Raw genomic sequence first — 19720 nt, forward strand, 5'->3', positions numbered from 1 at the left:
CATCCAGCAGCCTAGAAATGCTTTGAATAAATAACAAAAAAGAAGCATACCTTTCTGTCCTCTCCATTCCACATATTATACTCCTTTCATGCAATTTCTTTACATCATTTCTGTGCTGAGGGGGAAATGATTCACTTTCTCATTAACGGTTGCAAGATCCTCTGTCATCTTCTTGGGGCTGTGACGTTTAGCCTGTTAAGGGAGCCAGCTGTGGTGTAGTGGTTAGAGTGTCAGACTAGGACCTGGGAAAGACCGGGGTTCAAATTCTCCACCACCCCTGAAACTCACTTTGGGCCAGTCACTCACTCTTAGCCTCATCTACCTCGCAAGGTTGTTGCGAGGATTAAATGAGGAGGAAGAGAACCATGTAAGTCACTCTGAGCTCCTTGGAGAAAATAGGTGGGATGTAAATGTCACAAATAAATATTAAATAAATTATGGGGGCTCTTGTGCCCCTTTTTCAGGGATTGTTTTCGATCACTGACCCTTATATATTTCTCTTTAGTTGTTTTTTGCTAGATCATTAACAACCTTGAAGGTCCCTGAGGTGGGGGGGGGGGGCAGAACTGAATAAACCCTGGCTTGTGTCTAAGGGCAGGGAGAAATTTGGTTTGGTTTGCATTTCAAGTTGAGCCTGATTTGCTCTCCCGAAACATTTTGCAAATCAAAAGTCAGCCTTTGAAATCTGCAGCTCTCTGAATTTTGCACAAGCAAATAATGTGTACATGAGGGGAAAGGGCACGTTAAAAAATGCCAACATTCATGTAAATAATGTTAAAATGCATTATATTGCAGGGGGTTGGACTAGATTACCCTTGAGATTCCTACCAACTCTACAAATCTATTATTCCACAATCATTTTGTAGCTACTTCCCCCACCTCCACGATATCCTTTCTGTTAGGTGGGGCAACAAGAACATCAGGTAAATATTCCTAATAGGACTGAACCACCTTTCCGGCTGCTTAGCGGGCGGGCGGGCAGGGAGGCAGGTGATTCCTTTAGTAACCTGATTGCTCTGCCACCTTTGTGTTGGCACATTGGTAATTCCAAGGAAGAGGAAGAAGACACCGTATACCAGACTGGGGTGCGTGTGTGCCAGGGGTGGGGATACAACTGGTTTTGAGAGGTAAAGAGCTGAGATAGGGCTCTTGAGCAAGAGGAGGGGAAGTTTTGAGTTTGCAAACTGCTCAGAGGAACATCAGAAGCTGCCTTGTATGGAATCAGGTCATGGGCTCATCTAGCTCGGCACTGTCTAAAGTGATGGGCAGGATTTCAGACTGCAGCCTCCTGTGGAAATGAGTTCCATGGTTTAATTATTTCTGGCGTGAAGAAGGACTTTATTTTCTTTGTCCTGAATCTTCCAGCATTCAGATTAATGACATGTCCTTGAGTTCTAACATTATGAGAGAGAGAGAGAACACATGCCAGTCAAGCCCCATCAGCGGACCAGATGAGAAATTTCAGCAAAGCAAATGCTCGAAAGGAAATGTTTTCTCTCTGACTTTCTCCTCCCCTTCTCTCTCTCTTTTGATGCGCTAAACATTCACAGTAGAAAAGCTGATCAGTCAATGGGGCATGGTCTGCAGATGCCGGTCTTATACTGGTTGGGATGTCTTGCTTCAGCATTATAGCGGGGGCCACAGATAGATCTGAAGTCCATGTTTCTATAAAATATAAGCCATTTGGAGCTGTGTGGAGGGGAGGCCGGGCAAGTCTCTAGTTGGGATGCATCAATATTAGTCTGTTTCCATCCTTCTCACATAAACAGTTCCATACTATCAGGGCCCTGCAGCCTTCTGAAGACTCCCAGCAGACAGCGAGAAAATGGCAAGAGCCACAGTTTAGCACATGGGTAGGCAAACTGAGGCCTGGGGGCCGGATCCGGACCAATCGCCTTCTAAATCCAGCCCGCGGGCGGTCCGGGAATCAACGTGTTTTTACATGAGTAGAATGTGTCCTTTTATTTAAAATGCATCTCTGGGTTATTTGTGGGGCATAGGAATCCGTTCATTATTTTCCCCCTCAAAATATAGTCCAGCCCTCCACAAGGTCTGAGGGACAGTGGACCGGCCCCCTGCTGAAAAAGTTTGCTGACCCCTGGTCCAGCAACATCATTCTGGAGCAACGGCAGGTTATTTCCTCACACCTACAGCTTCTTTCTTAGGTGGAGATGTTTTTGAACACCAGATGTTTTTGAACACCACTGTTCCCACGCGAGGGCTGAAGCAGGCAGGCCGTCCCTTGCCTCAGGCCGCCTCATGGCTTCACATCGGCCGCCATCTTGGGTGGGAGGGCAAACAGAGAGAGGGTGCGGAAGGAGGCACTCCTCCCTCGTGGCCAGTGCCACAGAAGGAGACTCTTGCTCAAGAGGTGGCAATGCAACCCAGTCTCCATGGGAGTGCTTGGGCCTCCTCTTCTCTGAGCCGGAAGCTGAGACTGGTCTCCTAGGGCTGGCGGCAGCTGAGCTACAACCCCCTGAACTACACCCCCTCGCACCCGCTCCCTGCCAGGTGTGGCGGCCAGAAAAACAGGCTGTGGGCCTGCTCAAAGGCGGCTGCATTTGGGGTGGAGGTGTTTGCTGAGATCTCTTTGATAACTCAGCAAATGATTGCTCCATCTTCCCACCTGGCAAATTTGAACCTGTATACAAAAATGGAGTGGGATCTGAGAAGTAAATAACTTAATATTCATCTCTCGGCGGCAGCCTGGGGCTGTGTTGCCGAATCCTGGAAAACCTTTAATAAATTGGATTGCTGGCGCTCTAGGGTTTGGCAAATTGCCCTTCTTGAAATGCTATCTCATAAGCTAAAAGTATCTAAGGGGCAGAGCTCAAATGACTGTATATGTACGGGGTGTGGGTGGGTGGGTGTGTAGTGCTTTTTTCTAAAAAAATGTTTAGGGGTGCTCTCATTTTGACTCAAGAAAATCACCATTTTATAGTTCAAATCGGGGAAAATAAATACAGTAAATGGATAAAAGTACAAAGATTCACAAAATGTTTAGGGGCATGCATACCCCTGTGTACCCCCAGAAAAAAGGTCTGTAGGTAGGTAGGTGTGTGCATGTAAACAGCCAGAGCTGTTTAGCTTCTTTGAATAAAGAGTCAACTTCACTGAAACTGGGTGTTTTATGGCTGATCTACTCCTGCGTCTGGCTCCTGACAATATACAGTGGAACCTCAGTTTTCAAGCATCTCGGAAGTCAAACGTTTCGGCTTCTGAATGCCAAAAACCTAGAAGTAACTGCTTTGGTTTTCGAACGCTTTTTGGAATCTGAACGTGCCACATGGCTTCCGTATAGAGTTTCCTGGACAGAAATGCTTCCGGAAATGCATGCTTCAGCTTTCGAACGTTTTGGAAGTCGAATGGTCTTCCAGAACGGATTACGTTTGAAAATCAAGGTTCCACTGTATTCAGAATCCCCTCAATCCAGACCCTTGAAAAGTTTGGGAAGCTTTATCTGGCATTCTCCCAACCCCAAGGCTCCTGCTTCCAACCTAACCGCCCTCTGTGCTGTTTCCCCAGCAGGGGGGAGCACGATGGCGGTCCTGGCCTTGCAGATGGGAGGCCTGGTGCTGTCGGTCCTGGGCTTCCTGGGCGCCATCTTGGCCTGTGCCATGCCCATGTGGAAAGTGACGGCCTTCATTGGCTCCAACATCATCGTGGCCCAGGTCTTCTGGGAAGGGCTGTGGATGAACTGCGTCTACGAGAGCACCGGCCAGATGCAGTGCAAGGTTTACGACTCCCTGCTGGACCTCCCCGCTGACCTTCAGGCAGCCCGCGCCCTGGTGGTGGTCTCCATCGCCATCTCCGCCCTGGCCCTGCTCGTGGCCATCACTGGAGCCGAGTGCACCCGCTGCGTAGAGGACCCAGAGGCCAAGGGGAGAGTCTCGGCAGTGGCCGGTGGGGGGTTCATCCTGGCCGGGCTGACTCTGCTTGTCCCCATCTCCTGGTCTGCCAGCGCCATCGTCAGCAATTTCTACAACCCCCTGGTGCCCGAGGCCTTGAAGCGAGAGCTGGGCATCTCGCTGTATGTGGGATGGGCAGCCAGTGCCCTCCTGGTCTTCGGAGGGGCCATGCTGTGCTGCCACTTCCCACAGAAGGGGAGCACCAAACCTTACCCAGTGAGATACTGGGCCGGGGGGAGGCACTCCACTCCAGGCAGCTATGCCCGGAAAGACTATGTTTGACTGCTATGTGGGAGCGCACCTCTCGCTTCAGGAGGGGAAAGGTTTCTCACTTCTATAGGATTTGTGCAGGGGGAGAACAAAGAAGCTGCATGTTGTTTCTTGCAAGTCACTCCTTTCCGGAGTATAAACTCAGGGGGCATTTGGTACTAAAGGGACACCCATCCCTGGGATGACCTGTGATCAGGGAATGATGGGAGTTGTAGTCAGTCCAGCAAGATCTGGAAGGCCACCGGTTCCCCAGCCATATCAACCTTTGGCAGATCGAATCACATACCCTCCCAAGTCTCCCCGTTTACCATAGTCAGTCCCAAAATTACAGAAGGAGTCCCAGTTTCTGTTTTGATCCCACAATGTCACAATTTTCCTTTTTCCTCCCCTCTACGTCTCAGAAAACAATTAAAAGTGGTGTGTGTGTAGTAGCTGCAAAAATGGAGTCCCGTTTATACTGAAAATAAAATTCCTGCACCAAATGAAATGGTGAAGCTGGCGTATGAATCCTTGAAGGAAAATGTCACCAATCCACTTAAAATTGCAATGCTTCAGCAGCGAGCCATTTTTAGGAAATGTGCTTATTCCTTGATTGTAAATGGAGCCTTACGCTGTCTACTGTAGAGAAATGAGTCCCACTGTATTCAATGGAGCTTACTCTCAGGTAACTGGGTAAAGACTGTGCAGCTTCACACTGAAATCCTAAGCATTTTTACTCAGATCTAAGTCCCATTGAGTTCAATGGGATTTACTCTCTTGATATGTTCCTGATCATTCTCACACTTACTACTATTATTATTATTATTATTATTATCACCATCATATTAGTATTATATCCCGCCTTTTTTCCTGACAGGGACTGAACGCAGTTTACAGCTTAATTTTTTAAAAATTCCATTTATCTGTTGAAGGTGTACACACATTCCCTTCCCTCGCACCTTTTATTCTTTACAACAGTCCTGCGAGGCAGGTTCAACCGAGAGGTTGCAATTGGCTCAAGGTGACCGATGTAGATGTGAATATGATGTATATGCTTGCAGCGAGATCAACTGCAGGAGAAGCTTCTTGATGTGGAAGAGAATTTCAGAGAAATGTTGGAGGATATGGAATCATGAATCACAGAATCACCAGAATAGAGTTGGAAGGGGCCGCATCAAGTCCAACCCCCCCTGCTACGCAGGAGCCACAGCTAAAGAATCCCTGACAGGCCCCCATCCAACCTCTGCTTAAAAACCTTCAACAAATTAGAGCCTTTCTGAGAGAGTCAGTTCCGTGTTGCTGGACGCCCAACTTCCATCAACCCAATCTAGCATGAGGCTGTGTAACATTTCCAAAAGCATAAATCTGCGCTCGCACGCCTTTGTTCAGCTTCTGCAAACCCCACCCACACTCGTCCTGTAAAAAGAGAGGAGGGAGAGAGGTGTCCTCCCTATGTAAACTTTGGTGTTTTAAAATAAGCAGTGACTCCTCAAAAAAGAGCACAAGGAAGTTGGTGCAGGTTGTAAACCAGGTGCAAAATGCAAATAAAAATACAACTTTAACGGAGCATTGATGTCTCACCGCAGGGCTGTGCTGTGGCAATCTTGCCTTAAAGGCAAGAATCCCATTTGTCCGAGGAGACTCCCAAGCTGGGGCTTTTCTGCCCACAAGGAAGCTGTTGGAGCCAAGAGGTCCTGCGACTCCATTAATTGTGGGCAGGAAGTCAGTATTTATCTGGAGCCTTGATCTCCTCTAAATGGCCCACACCCATTGTTCTGTAGAAGGCATGCATGCACATTGTATTAAATCGCCATGACCTGTTTTTATATATCCTTCTCTTCTCCATTAGGCTAAGTCAACTTTAGTTAAGCCCTTTACAGAAAGAAGCATTTTCTTGCTCTCTGTCTCGCCATCCCTTCCTCCCTTGCAGACCTGCCAAACTGAGTTATAACCCTGTTTTGCCCATTGGGGAACCGAGTTTGGCAACACGGAACTCACCCTTATCCATATTTCTGCAAGGATTTGCCGCTTTCAAGACCCTTGTTTCAGATTGTTTGGAGAGAGAAGGTGCAAACATTCACACATTTGGGCTTCCTTTTACGCTTCCCCATTTGGATTTAATATTTCTCTAGTTCCACCACTTTCTGAGGGTTTGTAGAGACTGTCCTGGGTATATAGGGTGTTAGGGGAGGGGGAGCAGCTCTGGTGGGGAACAGATTGTGCTCCTTCCGGGGTAGCTTGTCCACATTTGGTCCCCATCCTGCACTCAACTCTTACCTGTGACTCCCAGAACTTATCAGCATGTGACAGCGGCCACAGCCCTGTAATGGCTTCGACTGGCTGCCTATACCAAATGAGGGTAGCTGGTGGGTCTAAAATCCTTGGCGAGTTAGGGGCTTTTCCTGCATGCAAAGACAGGCTCCAGAAAATTGAACAGATGAGACCAGCTGTGGGTCCAATGGTCAAGAAGGCAGTTTCTACACGTGCTGCAGAAGAAAGTGAGGGGCAGATGGGACCGTCAACCTGGGAAGGGAGCCCATCTAGGAGAAGGGAAACTCTGATCCTAAACCTCTGATGTCTTGCAGGATATCTTTGAAAGGCTAAGGAAAGGGGCATCTTGCCCATAGAGGCTAGTGGCGCAGGGCGCCAGGGTGAAAAATTCTGGAGGGTGCCAGGGAAGAGGCAGAGGCTGGACGCAGTGCCTCCCTGCATCAGCTAGCCACCCTTGCCCGCATCCACCATGCAGCCAGCTGAGCCGAGAGCCACTGCGTCCAGCCTCCGCCTCTTCCCCGCCGGAGGAGCTGCCCTCCAGCCGCTGCCCGCCTCCTCCAGCCCCACAAAGATGGCCGCGTCGCCGGCAGCGCCGTCCTCCCTAAAAAAGGTCGGCAACTCTGGGAAGGGAGGGGGTGCCAGAGGGATCTTCGCACCACGGCACCAGATATGCTTAAGATGGCCTTGGCTATGGAGTAAACTCTACTCAAAACTGGAGTGGAGTCCCTGAGACAGTTGGATGGCGCCTTGTACGCCTCCTTCCGGCAATTCCTGCAGCCAAGCTGGTGCCAAACGTCTTGCTCTGCCTTTCTTTGGACCACATCAGTGAGGCTGAGAGGGGGGTCTTGTCATCTTGGCAGCCCTGGACCTCTATACACACTGCCCAGGCTTGTGCCCTGGGAAAGTCACTTTGGTGCTACCAATGCAACAGTTTGACTTCACCCCTGGAGGCGCACTCCATTGTCTCTTGAGACAGACAAATGCCAACAACAGAAACTGTCTACGAGCATCTTAAGAGCGTAAGAAGAGCCTGCTGGATGAGGCCAATGGCCCATGTAGTCCAACATGTAATAATGTTCACGTAATGACCTATCTAGTCTAGCATCCTGTTCTCACAGTGGCCGGCCAAAGGGCTATCAGTGGCTAACTAGTCACAATGACTATACTCTTCCTTCCCAGTTTGAGGCAGTAAACCCTCTGAATACCCTTTTCTGGAAACCACAGGAGGGGTAAAGGGCTCTTGTGCTCAAAGTTTGAGGCAGTAAACCCTTTGCTCTCAGCTTTCCCCACAGGGATCTGTTCAGCCACTGTGAGGAGAGGATGCTGGATTAGATGGGCCACTGGCCTGATCCAGCGGGCTCCATTTATGTTCTTAAGGCTGGTGCCCTCCCTGCCTTCTCAATGACTCTCCGCTCTCCTGTTCATTTTCAAGGTCCTTAACCAGGTATCCTTCCAGCTACAAATGTTTGCTTATTTTGGTTGCTAGGAGAAGCAATGCCAGGGCCAAACTAACAAAGGGTATATTGCCTGAGCTACAAATGAGGAACAATGAAGGGAAAAAACCTCACCACCACACACTTCCTTTTATTGCACCAAAAACTGATTTTGCTCAGAAACCTTGATGCCCCATTCATACCATGCATTTTAAGAACTACGGTGCCACATTAAACTCTCATAGATTCCCACAAAGAATACTGGGAAGTGTGGTTCGTTATGAGTGCAGTTGCTAGGTGACCTCCAATTCCCCTCAGAGAACTATAGTTCCCAGGGAAGAGGGGTTGACTATTAAGTCACTCTGGGAGTTGTAGCTCTGGGAGAGGGGAATAGGGGCCTCTTCCAGCAACTCTTAGCACCCTTAACAAACTACAGCTCCCATAATTCTTTGGGAGAAAGCCATGGTGGCATTGCAAAACTCGGAGAAGTGCAGATTTCTAAGGATAGCTATGCTTCAGTTCTCATTGTTTTGGAAAATGCGACATCGATAAGCTGGGCTTTAAATGCAAATTGAACCCAATTTCTACCACGTTCTGAATCTGAGCCACTGCAGAAGGTTGAGGGAAGACTGACCCAGTGAAAACCGAAATCTGCCTGTCCTAGCTGGGGTTGATGGGAGTTGTAGTCCAAAACGACATCTTTAAGATATATGAAGATCCCATGGCCATAGAAGCACAAGGCGGAGGGAGGGGTTCACGGTGATTATTTAGTGTCCAAAGGCACTCTGCACATGCTCAAAGGCACAGACTGCTTTATTAAATGCTCCACCCACTGGATAGCAAAGTTCCAACCTTGCGGGGTCTCTCAGCAAGGAGAGGAATGGCAGCTTTTCCTCACAAGACAGGGCTCTTTTGATACAGGTACACTACGCCAGGGATATACTCCACACCCTGTGCAGACTCCTTCTCCGATGTCGCCCGCTCCCATGCCTCAACTTCCTGCTCCATGACTTTTCGCCACAGTCCCCGCTGCTCCAGCTCGTTCAGGACTTGCTGCAGTTGGGCCTTGTATTCCAGGTTGCCTGTGTTGCTCCGGGTGGTCAGGCACAGGTAGCCTCCTGTTATTAAAGGAGGATGTTGATCAGGTCCAGGGAAAGCCCTGACAGCATCACAGGGGCTTTTCCACACTTGTCCTCCTGCTTTTCCCCCAGGGGAAACCGCTATTCCTGCCCCCCCCCCAAAAAAACGTTGCTGAAACTGACCCCAAAAAATTCCTCATCTGGACAGATTCATTGGAGGACAGGATGAAGGGAGAGAGAAGGAAATCTGCATTGGCTAAACGGAGAAGGCCTTTCTCCATCACACTTCCATACAGATTAAAATGTGGAGATTAAATGTGTCCAATCCTGTGGGGAACATAGTGGAGGACTGAACATGAAATTTCAAGGAGAGTACAGCTCTTTTAGGGGGGCATTTAAAAAAAAACAAAAACCACAATACCACAGCAAAGTTTAAGAAACATGGCTGTCAATCCTCACTCCTGGCTGTCAAAACAGTTTTTAAAACTCCAATATAAACACATGTTAAAAGGCATTTATGCCTTTCATACATTCACTTGAAGAGCACGGGAGAGGCTTAAAAGTGGTTCAGTGTGACTGGTCTGAATTCAAGGAAGTCTTTTCCGAACAACCAACAACCAACAACAACAACCAACAACAAGCAAGTGAACTATTCCTCTTCCCCAGCTCCACTGGAGTAGATCTCCTTGGCTGTGGCTGGTTAAAAAGGTCTCCCAGCACCATCTAGCGGCCACAGATTCATGGTGGATCAGCCCAACCGCTTGCAGTGCAGGAATCACAGCTGAAGAATCCCTGACAGACCCCCATCCAACCTCTCTTTAAAAACCTCCTTTGAAGAAGATTCCATCACCTTCCAAAGGAGCCCATTCCGCTTCCGAACAGCTCTAGCTGTCAGGAAGTTCTTCCTAATATTTAGTAGGGATCTCCTTCCTTGCCATTTGAAGACATTGGTTTGGGTCATCCACACTGGAGCAGCAGAAACAAGCTTGCTGCATCTTCCATGTGACAACCCTTCAGGGATTGGAAGATGGTTATCCTCTCAGTCTTCTTTTCTCCAGGCTAAACAGACCCAACTTCCTCAACTGTTCCTAATCAGGCTAATTTTCCAGGCCCTTGATCCTTTTGGTTGCTTCTCCTCTGCACACGTTCCAGTGATGAACAGTGATGAACCTAGGTGATGCTTCCTGTTTTACACACACACACACACACACACACACACACACACACACAACCCCACTGCAACAGGGCATCTCTGGCAAAAACCCCACCTGGTCTGGTGACACGAAGCAACTCCGGAACCACGCTGGTGGGCACCTGTCCTTCGCTGAGTGCCCCCACGATCAGAACAGCGTCATAGCACCCTGGTCAGAAGCAACAGCACCGGTTATTTATTTGTATTTTTTCATTTTAAAAAATAGCCTAACACTTTGAATTGGGGCTCAGGGATGAACAGGCAAATGGCACAGGTGTTTAAGGACAGGTGTAACATGCTCCTTGGCAGAAAAGCCCATCAGGTTTCTGGTCGCTGTGTTTTGCACAAGCTGCAGTCTCCAAACCATCTTCAAGGGCAGCCCCATGTAGAGAGAATTACAGGAGTCCAGATTGGGGAGGTTATTGTTTTGTTTTTACTACAGCATGAACGGCTGTGCCCAGGAACAGTTCGCACCAGCAAACTGTGGGAAGGCAGGGATCTTCAGTCCCCACAACTGACTCATAGGGGCAAGATCTACTTGCTGTGCTCAGTAGGCCTGGCACTACTGAGCAGACCTTGTTTCTTTTCATAAAGAGTTAACTTCACTTGCTCCGTGTGATTTATTGCTGACCCACTCCTGACAAGTGACAGACTATTGTCATTCTGGGAGTAGCCCCAGACGATGCACCAGGTCCTCTGGGGTGAGTTCCAGAGGTTAATGCAGGGAAGCAGCAGCAGCATCGCCTTGCCCACCCCAGCCTCACCCCCTGCACCCTAACCCCCACCCACTCAACCCATTTCTCAGGAAGGGGTGCACCTCTTGGTCTTGTTACCTTCAGGAGCTGGTAGGGCTTCCTGCCCCAAGAGGCACCTCTTCAGATCCTGGTAGATCCCCTTGCGACACGCATGTTCCAGCATCCGCTGACTGCCATCCAGGCCGTGGAGGCGGCAGAAACCTTTTGCCTGCAGCTTAGAAGGTGCAGCTTAAGTCACATGACACCAGCCTGGAACCACACCCACTCCTGCCTGCCAATCAAACGCGAGCTTACTGGACACCACAAGCGACACCCGCAGGAGCCAGATGGGGATGGTGTTGGGGTAGCTGGGCGATATCTGGTTTTCAACATTGCAATAGATCACCAGCTAAACATCATGATATACCAATACAGTGTCTGAAATAAAGATGGAGCTCTGTAGAGGCATTGGCTGGCTTCATAGTTTTCCCCGTGATTTACGCAAACATTTCATGATTTGTGATATATTGCCAGGTGAAAAATTATGAAACTGGTATAACGATATGGACTTCAAACTGATTTTGGACAATATAAGCACAGCCTTCTGGGTACCAGTTGCTGGAAACCGCAAGAGGGGAGAGTGTTTTAGTGCTTGCAGGTTTCCAACAGGCACCTGGTCAGCCACAGTGAGAACAGGCTAGATGGGATATTGGCCTGATCCAGTTGGCTCCTCTGACGTTCTTACGGAACTCTCTCCCACTGGAGGCAGGGATAGCTACCAACTTGGATACTTTAAAAGAGGACTATACAAAATCGTGGAGAATAATAAGGGTTTAAATGGCTACTGACCACAATGTCTATGCTCTGTCTCCATAGGGGGATATGGCCCCTGGGCTGCAAAATATTCCCTGCCCCAGTTTAACCGATGGATCAACTCCTAACAATAGCACAAAAATATTAATGAACCTCCTAATCCATTAAAAACTAGATTCAATGAAATAAGACCCCGTGACTCAAGTGGCAGCCTCACTAAGTTGCCCGTCTTTCCCAGAGACAAGAGCACCATCAGACTGGGGCAGTTCACAGCAGGGTGAGATCACTGTGTCCCAAATAATTTGATACATCAGCTGATGGTCCCCAGGTCTGGCCAATGACATGGGTGGAGACACACCCCACGATGCCCCCTGCTGAGATTGGGCTGGGGTGCCCCAGTTACCTCCTTGGCCACAAGTCCTGTGCCACAGGCCACATCGAGCACTAGAGCGTCCTGGAGGGGCTCCTGGAAAACGGAAGCCAAGCAGGCAGCAGCCAGTCGGGGGGCTTGATACTGCAAGACAGCAACATCCTACAGGAGAAAAGAGGTCTCGTCAGGAACAGGGTGGGGACTGAACTTCATAAGTAGAGCCCAATGGATCAGGCTAATGGCCTATCTATTCCAGCATCCTGTTCTTACAGTGGCCAACACAAACACATGAGACCCTCCCCCTACGGTGGTTTCCAGCAACAGGTTGTTGTTGTTGTTGTTGTTGTTGTTGTTGTTATTATTATTATTATTATTATTATTATTATTATTATTAGTTTGTACCCCAGCCACTCTGGGTGGCTTCCAACAGATATAAAAAACATAATAAAGCATCAGATATTTTAAAAAACTTCCCTATATAGGGCTGCCTTCAGATGTCTTCTAAAAGTTGTACTGTATAGTCATTTATCTCCTTGATATCTGATGGGAGGGCATTCCACTTCTCGCAGTGATGAGGGAACCACCAGAAGGCCCTCGCAGCTGGACCTCAGTGTCTGGACTGAATTCAGAAGCATTACTGCCTCCTTTAAAGCCATCCAAGTTGGTGTCCACTGCTGCCTCCTGGGGGAGGGAGTTCCTTAGTCTAACCATGCATTGCGTGAAGAAGTCCTTTCTTTGACGAGTGCTGAATCTCTGATCTCTGGTCCACAAGTTCTAGCGCTATGAGAGAGGGAGGCAAACTTTCCTCTACCCACTTACTCCTTGTCGTGCTTAATTTTATAAACTCCTATTATGTCAGCTCTTTTTTCCAAACTAAAAAGTCGCAAATGCAGCAACCATCCTTCATAGGGAAGTTTCTCCACCCCCTGTATCATTTTGGTTGCCCCTTTCTGAACCTTTTCCAACCTCCCGGCATTGGTATTTTTAACCCCTTGCAGCATACGTCTAATAAAATACTGTGTTGGCTGCAGGAAGTGAAAGGAAGGCTCTGCTAGGAATTGTATTTTTGGCCTTTTCACATCCAAAGAAAACATTCCATTCCCCCTGCTGTCCTGATTTCATTGCTCCAGGTGTTCCAGGGCAGTTGGAGAGCAGATATCTTGGGCTCTGCCCAGTTCCAGGGGACCTTGGCTGAGATGGAGACATTTGCGGTAATAAAATCCTCCTTTCCCCAAACAGGTTGGGCCTGGGGAGGGACTGGCAAGGCGGAGCAAAAGCTATCAGCGTTTTGGACTTCTCAGTCTGGAAAAAATGCGAACCAGAAGAGACACGATTAGGCGTTTATAGGATAGAGAATGGATAGAGGAAAGTTTTCTAATCATAGACACCCAAAGAAACCAAATGTTGGAAGTTTCGGGACAGAGAAAAGAAAGTCCTTCACACAGGGCATAGTTAAACTATGGAACTCACTGCCACAGGAAGCAGTGAGAGCCACCAACTTGGACGGCTTTAAAGAAAGGATTGGAGGAATTCATGGAAGAGGGAACTATTGATGGCTACTAGCCATGATGGCTCTGCTCTGCTTCCAGAGTCAGAGGTTGCGATGCTTCTGAATACCAGTTTCTGGAAACCACAGGAGAGGACAGGGCTCTTGTGCTCAGGTCCTGCTTGAGGCTTTTTCATTGGGGCATCTGGGTGTCTGCTGTAAGAACAGGATGCTGGACCACATGGGTCATTGGCTGAATCCAGCAAGTTCTTAGCACATGGGAGATGAGTGGAGAAAAGGATGTGCTTGTGGCTAAATGGCCATGGTAAGGATGGATGGATGAACCTGTCATTTTCAGACCTCTCTTTCTCATTTGTCCAGTCTTGAATTCACTTCTCTGCATTTCTGCATCCATTTGTATTTTTTAAAAAAATCTTCAGGAAAATTCATCACCATTTTCATGTGAATTTCTTCTAATAAACCGATTTTTCTGTATCCAGTTTTGACCAGCAAACATTTCTGCAAGCAATTTCCCCTAATATAATCCACTTCTGTATGTTGTTTTTAGTGGCATGTTTATTCTTATGCACATTTTTGCTAATATATGCATTTGTGAAACCGTTGGGAGAGCTGCATGGCAAAATATGGAGTACTGCAAATTTTGAGGGGTGGCTGTGGTTTGTATTGTTCTGGAAAGAACCTGTTCACCTGTAAATGTGAACTGAATCAAAATTCTCCCCAAAACCTAACTGGTAACGGACTCCTTTTTTAACTCCCGTCCTGATTAAGTCACCCTCCTTCTGATATAAGCAATTCCTCGCTCTGGCCTCTTCACTTGGTTGGATTCCGTGTGAGGCATGGATAGCCAAACTGCGGAACCCGTGGCCACAGGAGGAAATAATGGCCACCAAGTCGAATGTCTTTTAAAAAAGGATTGGATAAATTTGTGGAGGACAAAGGCTATACTGTATTGTGTGTGCGTTGAAATATCTTTTCATTACCTGCTATTATTAACTTTATTTTTACACCACTCTTCCTTCCAGTAGGAGGGACCCTTTTGATTTTTCAGCCTTCCCCAACCATCCAGATATTTTGTACCCCAGCTCCCATCAGCCCCCAAAGCAAGCCTGCCCAATGGCGGACTGCCTTCCTGATGCTGGCACTCTACACATGCCCAAGAACACCCCCTCTATTATTATTGTGCCCCAGGTGGAGAAAATGGGTTTGGGGGGATTTAAATTCAGAACGGGGGGAGGGGGGAGGCTGCTTTGCCAAAATTGGTCCAGAAGTCCACCAAGCTAGGTATCCACTTTATTTTAGAAGCACCAGCTGCCTCTGAGAAGCCCACAAGCAGGCCTGTTATTTGCCCAACTATCTCATGCATCCTGTGGCTGCAATGGGTGTCAAGGTAGATTGCCTCTGAACATGGAGGTTCTATTTAGGTGAGATGATGGTGGGACCTCATTAATTTATTACTTATTTACGTATTCCATTTATATCCCAGCTTTCCCTCCAAGGAGTTCAAGGTGGTTCTCCCCCTCCTCATTTCATATCCATAGCAACCCTCTGAGGTAAGGGCAGGCTGGGAGACAGCGAGCCCAAGGTCTCTGAGCCTCATGGCTGAGTGGTGGATTTGAACCCTGTACTGGTCCTGGTCCGACACTCAATTTCTCTAATCCCCACCCCCAGCTTGCCCTTTAAAATGATGGCTAAACTGCTGACCCGGGATTCGTGGGAGGAGAGAGAAAGGCAGAACTCTGCACGCGCTCAAGAGTCTCCTTAGGGAATGAAAGAGAAGAATGCTCCCAGGGGGCAGAGGGGACGAACTAAGGGCAGAAACGAAGCGGGGTGAGGAGGGGTGGAGGAGGAGTAACCTCTTCGTATTCCGGGGCCCAGCCGTCGTAGAAACGGAGCTGCTGCTCCGGATGGCCTTCGTGGTGCACCTGGGCGACGCGGCGCTGAACCTCGGCAAGGCGGCTGCTGTCTGCGCTGTCATCAGCCATGTCCGATCCGCCCCTCCGCGAGAGCAGCAGCCGCGCCGCCTCCTTCCCGGCTCCTCCTCTCTCGCCCGCCTCTCTCCTCGTCCTTCCCCCGGCAGGCTTGGGGGAACTCTAAGGAGTCGGCTTTTAACTTGTGCTGCGCTGTTTTGTGCTAGTTCTGTAAGAATTGTTTTTCAGCGGTTATCTTCCACATGCTTTTCGCCTTCTGTGCCTATATGCCGTTTTAATTTGTGTAAGCAGTTTGGGGGAAAGGTGGGGTATATAAGCGGATCTCAGGGTCATGGATTCCAACCGCATGTTGACATGGGCTTAACCTGGATTTTTTGGGGGGGCAGGATTTATCTGTTAGGGGGGCAGAACCTCAGTTAAGTATTTCTATTGATTTACTTGCTGCGCCCTTCCTGCCCCCCTGGCTATGCCCATGCACGTTGGGCAAATGATTCCTGCATTGCACGAGGTTGGGTTAGAACTCTACAATTCTATGGTTCTATAACAACATCTGGCAGCCCAGTCCCCTATTCGTGTGGCCACACTCGGGATTTTGGTGATGGCATACACACACACACACACATACAGTGGTACCTCGGGTTACATACGCTTCAGGTTACAGACTCCGCTAACCCAGAAATAGTACCTCGGGTTAAGAACTTTGCTTCAGGATGGGAACAGAAATCATGCTCCGGCAACGCGGGAAGCCCCATTAGCTAAAGTGGTGCTTCAGGTTAAGAAGAGTTTCAGGTTAAGAACGGACCTCCGGAACGAATTAAGTTCTTAACCCGAGGTACCACTGTATATGGATGAATTAAATTTTAGGACATTTCAGCACTGAATTTACTGGGTGCCGTGACACAGTCTTTTGTGTGTGTCCCCTAAATTGGCTGTCCATTTTTTCGATCTGCCTGAGAAACAGCAGAAATGGGGGCTATTCAGCCCAGCATTTTTGGAGGCTGGGATAATAGGACTCCCATGGCAACCAGGGTACCTCTCTCCATGGCAACCGTCCCATATCATTTGTACAGGGAGTCAGAATGCCGAGGCCTTATTTGGTGGAACACAGCGGGGGGGGGGGGGCATGCACATTTGACCAGGAGTTCCAGTGGGGGGGGGGGGCTGGCTAGGGGCCATAATTAGAAGTCTAAATTGTAGATCATGCTTGAAGATGCCTCTGCAAACCATCCCCCTGTTTATGTGGTGTCCAAAAACATTTTGATACCTCTATGAGGTGTAGCAACAAATCCCCACCCAACTCTGCTTTGCATGCAAAGTCTCTCATGTTGACAGGAGGCATCTGGCTGGATCTCATGGGAATGCAGGCGGAGATAGGCCTTTGGTCCAGTCCAGCTGGACTCTTATGAGCCCAGAGCTGTGAGGACAAGGAAATCTACTCCAGGACGGTCAAGGGATCACAGTGCAAGATAATTCAGTGGTGCATTATGACTCAGTGCAAGACAGCTTCTTATGTTCATTTTCCACTTTAAGTATGGCCCCAGCCTTCCCGCAACCCGGTACTTCTTATATTTCAGACCACAACTTCCCATCGCCCCCGATGTTTTGGAGCATGTATTCCACTCACCCCAGATGTTCTGGACCACATCTCCTGTCAGCCCCAGGAGCTTCAGACTACAACTCCCATCAGCCCCCAGGAGCTTCAGACTACAACTCCCATCAGCATGGCTGGAACCAACAAGAGCTGTAATCCAAAACATCTGGAAGGATGTTGGGCAAAGGCTGTCCATACATATTCCAACTTTTATAAATGTGTGTGATCTTGGGAAGTGCCAGACAGATCATGAAACTAAATTTTGCCGGAGAACTTTTGTGTTATTGAACCGAAACAGCCCTGGAGGATGAGAACCCGGTGGTGTGAAGGGACTCTGCAGCACAGCAGCAAACTCTGCCCAAGGTGTTTTTGGCTACAGAGGAGCTGACATCCAGGATGGCGGTGATGGAAAGCCCTCAGTAGGTGGTCATTTCTTCAACCTGCAAGATAACAAAAAATGGCCTTGAATTGTCAGGACAAGAGGCTCCCTGGCTTGGCACAGCCAACCCTAATTTGCAGTAGTTCTATAGGGTATTACTTGGATGCTGGCCTTTGGAAGCAGGATCCAGGATCTCTCTCACCCTGACCCCAGGTGCTATGGGCACTTAGGATACAGATACCTCTCCGGAGCCATGGAAGGGGCAAGTCCTATAGTTTGAATCTGTGGGCATGCAACAGCCTTCATCAACTTGGTGCCCTGAATATGTTTTACAAATCTCTCCAGTGGAGGGCAATTGAGGTGATGAAGTCCCTATGAACCTACTTGATGGTAGAGCTTCTAATTTTGAAAAGCCACGGAGGGGGGAGCTATTTTGGCCTTTGAGGGGGTATTATTGCATTTGGGATTCCCAATCGCACCAAGACTCAATGGAGTCATTTGGGTATATCTGAACTCACAGAATTCACAACCACAAAATGTAGAGATGGCCGCCAACTTGGATGGCTTTGAAAGAGGATTAAACAAATCCACAAAGGGTAGTCAATGGCTAGTAGTCACAATGGAGATGCCAGAACATAGGCAGTTGCAAGGGAGATGCTCTATCACTGAGCTGTGCCTATGAATAACAGTTGCTGGGAATTGCAGTAGGTTGGGGAAGGCTGATTCTACTTCAGATTAACTTGTTCCAGCTATAGGGAACTACCTTTGGACACCTGATGCAGCAAACCCAAGCCTGGACCCCCAAGGATTATTGCTCAGTGGTATAGCATCTGCCTTGCAAGCAGATCTATGGTTCAATCCCTGCTGGCTTCTCTAGGTAGCATTGGGAGAGAGACTCCTGCCTGAAATTCCAAACAGCCACTGCCAGTTAGTGTTTGGTCCCGTCTTCCTATCTTCCTATGAGCTACAGCCACCAGCTAAAATGGCTTCAAGAGGATCAGACAAATTCATGGAGGGTAAGCAGGCTATTGATGGCTACTAGCCACAATGGCTATGTTCTCCCTCCACTGTCAGAGACCGTAGGGCTCTTAATACTAGTTTCTCAGAATTGCAAGTGGGGAGTGTGCTGCTGCTCTGACTTTTCAGCTTCCCGTTGGGACATCTGGTTGGCCACTGTGAGAAGATGATGCTGGACTAGATGCACCCTCTTTGGCCTGATCCAGCAGGGCTCTTATGTTCTTAGCCCCATTGGCCAGGATTGACCAGGTGCCTCTCAAAGATGGGTGGGGTGGAGCACTGTAGAATACTGAGGGACCCATCCATATTTCTAAGGATGTATTGGAATCAAGTGTGGGTGCATTACTGCATTGAGCACAGCAGCCAACCCCGGGGGACGGAGGTCCCTTTGCTCCATGAAATACTTGAGGGGGTGTATTATTGCATAGAGGGGGCCAAGTGTGTGCATGTGGGTTCAGCTATTGCAAGGGGGGTTTGGGGAGCCACAACATGCGTACAGGATAGGAGGCGCATTGTTGGTCAGAACAGGGTGAAGAGGCTTCCTCGCTCTCCGATGCTCCTGACGGGCACACCTGCTGCTGGGCAGCAGAGTCGGGGCCTGCCGCTGCTTCTGGCCCCGGGGAGGGGGTGACGGTGGCGGTGCGGCGCCGGCTCCTGCTGCGGCTCCGGAGCTGGGAGGATCGGGGCCCGCTCTGCTGCTGGCGGCGGCGCTTGGCGATGCTGGCGCGGATCTTGGCGGCGATCTTGCGCTCGTGGCCGGACGGGGAGGTCCAGTTGGTGCGCTGCTCCCTCTCGCGGCGGCTCCGGCCCTTCCCGCCCGCGCCGGGCCCCCGCGGGCCGCCCTGGTGCGTCCGATCCCGCAGCCGCTCCAGGCGCTCATCCGAAGGCGACGAGGAGCGGCCCGACTCCTGCTCTTCCCCGTCCACGCCGGCAGGGGGCTCAGCCGACACAGTCGCCAGAGCAGCCTTCGACCGGCTGCGCTCACGCCGCATCTTGGCGCCGCCCTCCTGCTCTGCTCTCCTCCTCCTCCAGGAGCTGCCCGGCTTCTGCTTCGCTATTGGCGGCGCGCGGCGCAAATACAGCCCTCCCCCGGGTTGCGTCATAGAGCCATCACCCCCTCCCTCGCCGCAGGGTTGCCATAGCAATGCGTTTGCCAAGGCCTAGTGTGAAGCAGGCCCGGTCTTTGCCAACCTGGTGCCCTCCAGGTGTTTTTGGACCACAGTTCTCATCAGCCACCTCGCAGTCCAAA

At 49.4% G+C, this 19720-nt stretch overlaps 3 protein-coding genes across 4 annotated transcripts in view; 1 reads left to right on the forward strand and 2 right to left on the reverse strand.

The window, feature by feature from the left end:
• Window positions 1-4665, forward strand: part of LOC114585594 (claudin-4-like) — a 7737-nt gene extending 3072 nt beyond the window's left edge. The window contains exon 2 of one of the 2 annotated variants that reach the window (XM_028708401.2): window positions 3526-4665. In XM_028708401.2, coding sequence (XP_028564234.2) covers window positions 3540-4190 — 651 coding nt within the window. In that variant the 5' untranslated portion in view covers window positions 3526-3539 and the 3' untranslated portion in view covers window positions 4191-4665. The remainder of the gene's footprint in view (window positions 1-3525) is intronic. The other variant, XM_028708402.2, reaches the window with a different exon arrangement.
• Window positions 4666-8656: 3991 nt separating this feature from the next.
• Window positions 8657-15589, reverse strand: METTL27 (methyltransferase like 27). The gene is made up of 5 exons (XM_028708485.2): window positions 15410-15589; window positions 12083-12211; window positions 10966-11101; window positions 10209-10301; window positions 8657-8979 (listed from the first exon to the last, which is right to left on the reverse strand). The coding sequence occupies exons 1-5, from the start codon at window positions 15536-15538 to the stop codon at window positions 8756-8758; spliced, it is 711 nt and encodes a 236-aa protein (XP_028564318.2). The 5' UTR covers window positions 15539-15589; the 3' UTR covers window positions 8657-8755.
• Window positions 15590-16633: 1044 nt separating this feature from the next.
• LOC114585838 (uncharacterized) lies at window positions 16634-19574 on the reverse strand. The gene is made up of 2 exons (XM_028708720.2): window positions 18969-19574; window positions 16634-17515 (listed from the first exon to the last, which is right to left on the reverse strand). The coding sequence occupies exons 1-2, from the start codon at window positions 19572-19574 to the stop codon at window positions 17492-17494; spliced, it is 630 nt and encodes a 209-aa protein (XP_028564553.2). The 3' UTR covers window positions 16634-17491.
• Window positions 19575-19720: the final 146 nt, after the last annotated feature.

The sequence above is a fragment of the Podarcis muralis genome, chromosome 15 (genome assembly GCF_964188315.1).
Source record: "Podarcis muralis chromosome 15, rPodMur119.hap1.1, whole genome shotgun sequence".
NCBI classification, from domain to species: Eukaryota; Metazoa; Chordata; class Lepidosauria; order Squamata; family Lacertidae; genus Podarcis; species Podarcis muralis.

Bases quoted from the DNA above. Each gene is read 5' to 3' on its own strand.
- METTL27 (XM_028708485.2), bottom strand. From the start codon at position 15,538: ATGGCTGATGACAGCGCAGACAGCAGCCGCCTTGCCGAGGTTCAGCGC. The intron at 12,212-15,409 runs GTTACTCCTCCT...TTTCTCCTGTAG, and splicing joins GGGCCCCGGAATACGAAGAG to GATGTTGCTGTCTTGCAGTA. The intron at 10,302-10,965 runs GTAACAAGACCA...GCTTCTGACCAG, and splicing joins AGCCCTACCAGCTCCTGAAG to GGTGCTATGACGCTGTTCTG.
- LOC114585838 (XM_028708720.2), bottom strand. From the start codon at position 19,574: ATGACGCAACCCGGGGGAGGGCTGTATTTGCGCCGCGCGCCGCCAATA. The intron at 17,516-18,968 runs GTACGCATGTTG...GTTATCTTGCAG, and splicing joins AACAATGCGCCTCCTATCCT to GTTGAAGAAATGACCACCTA.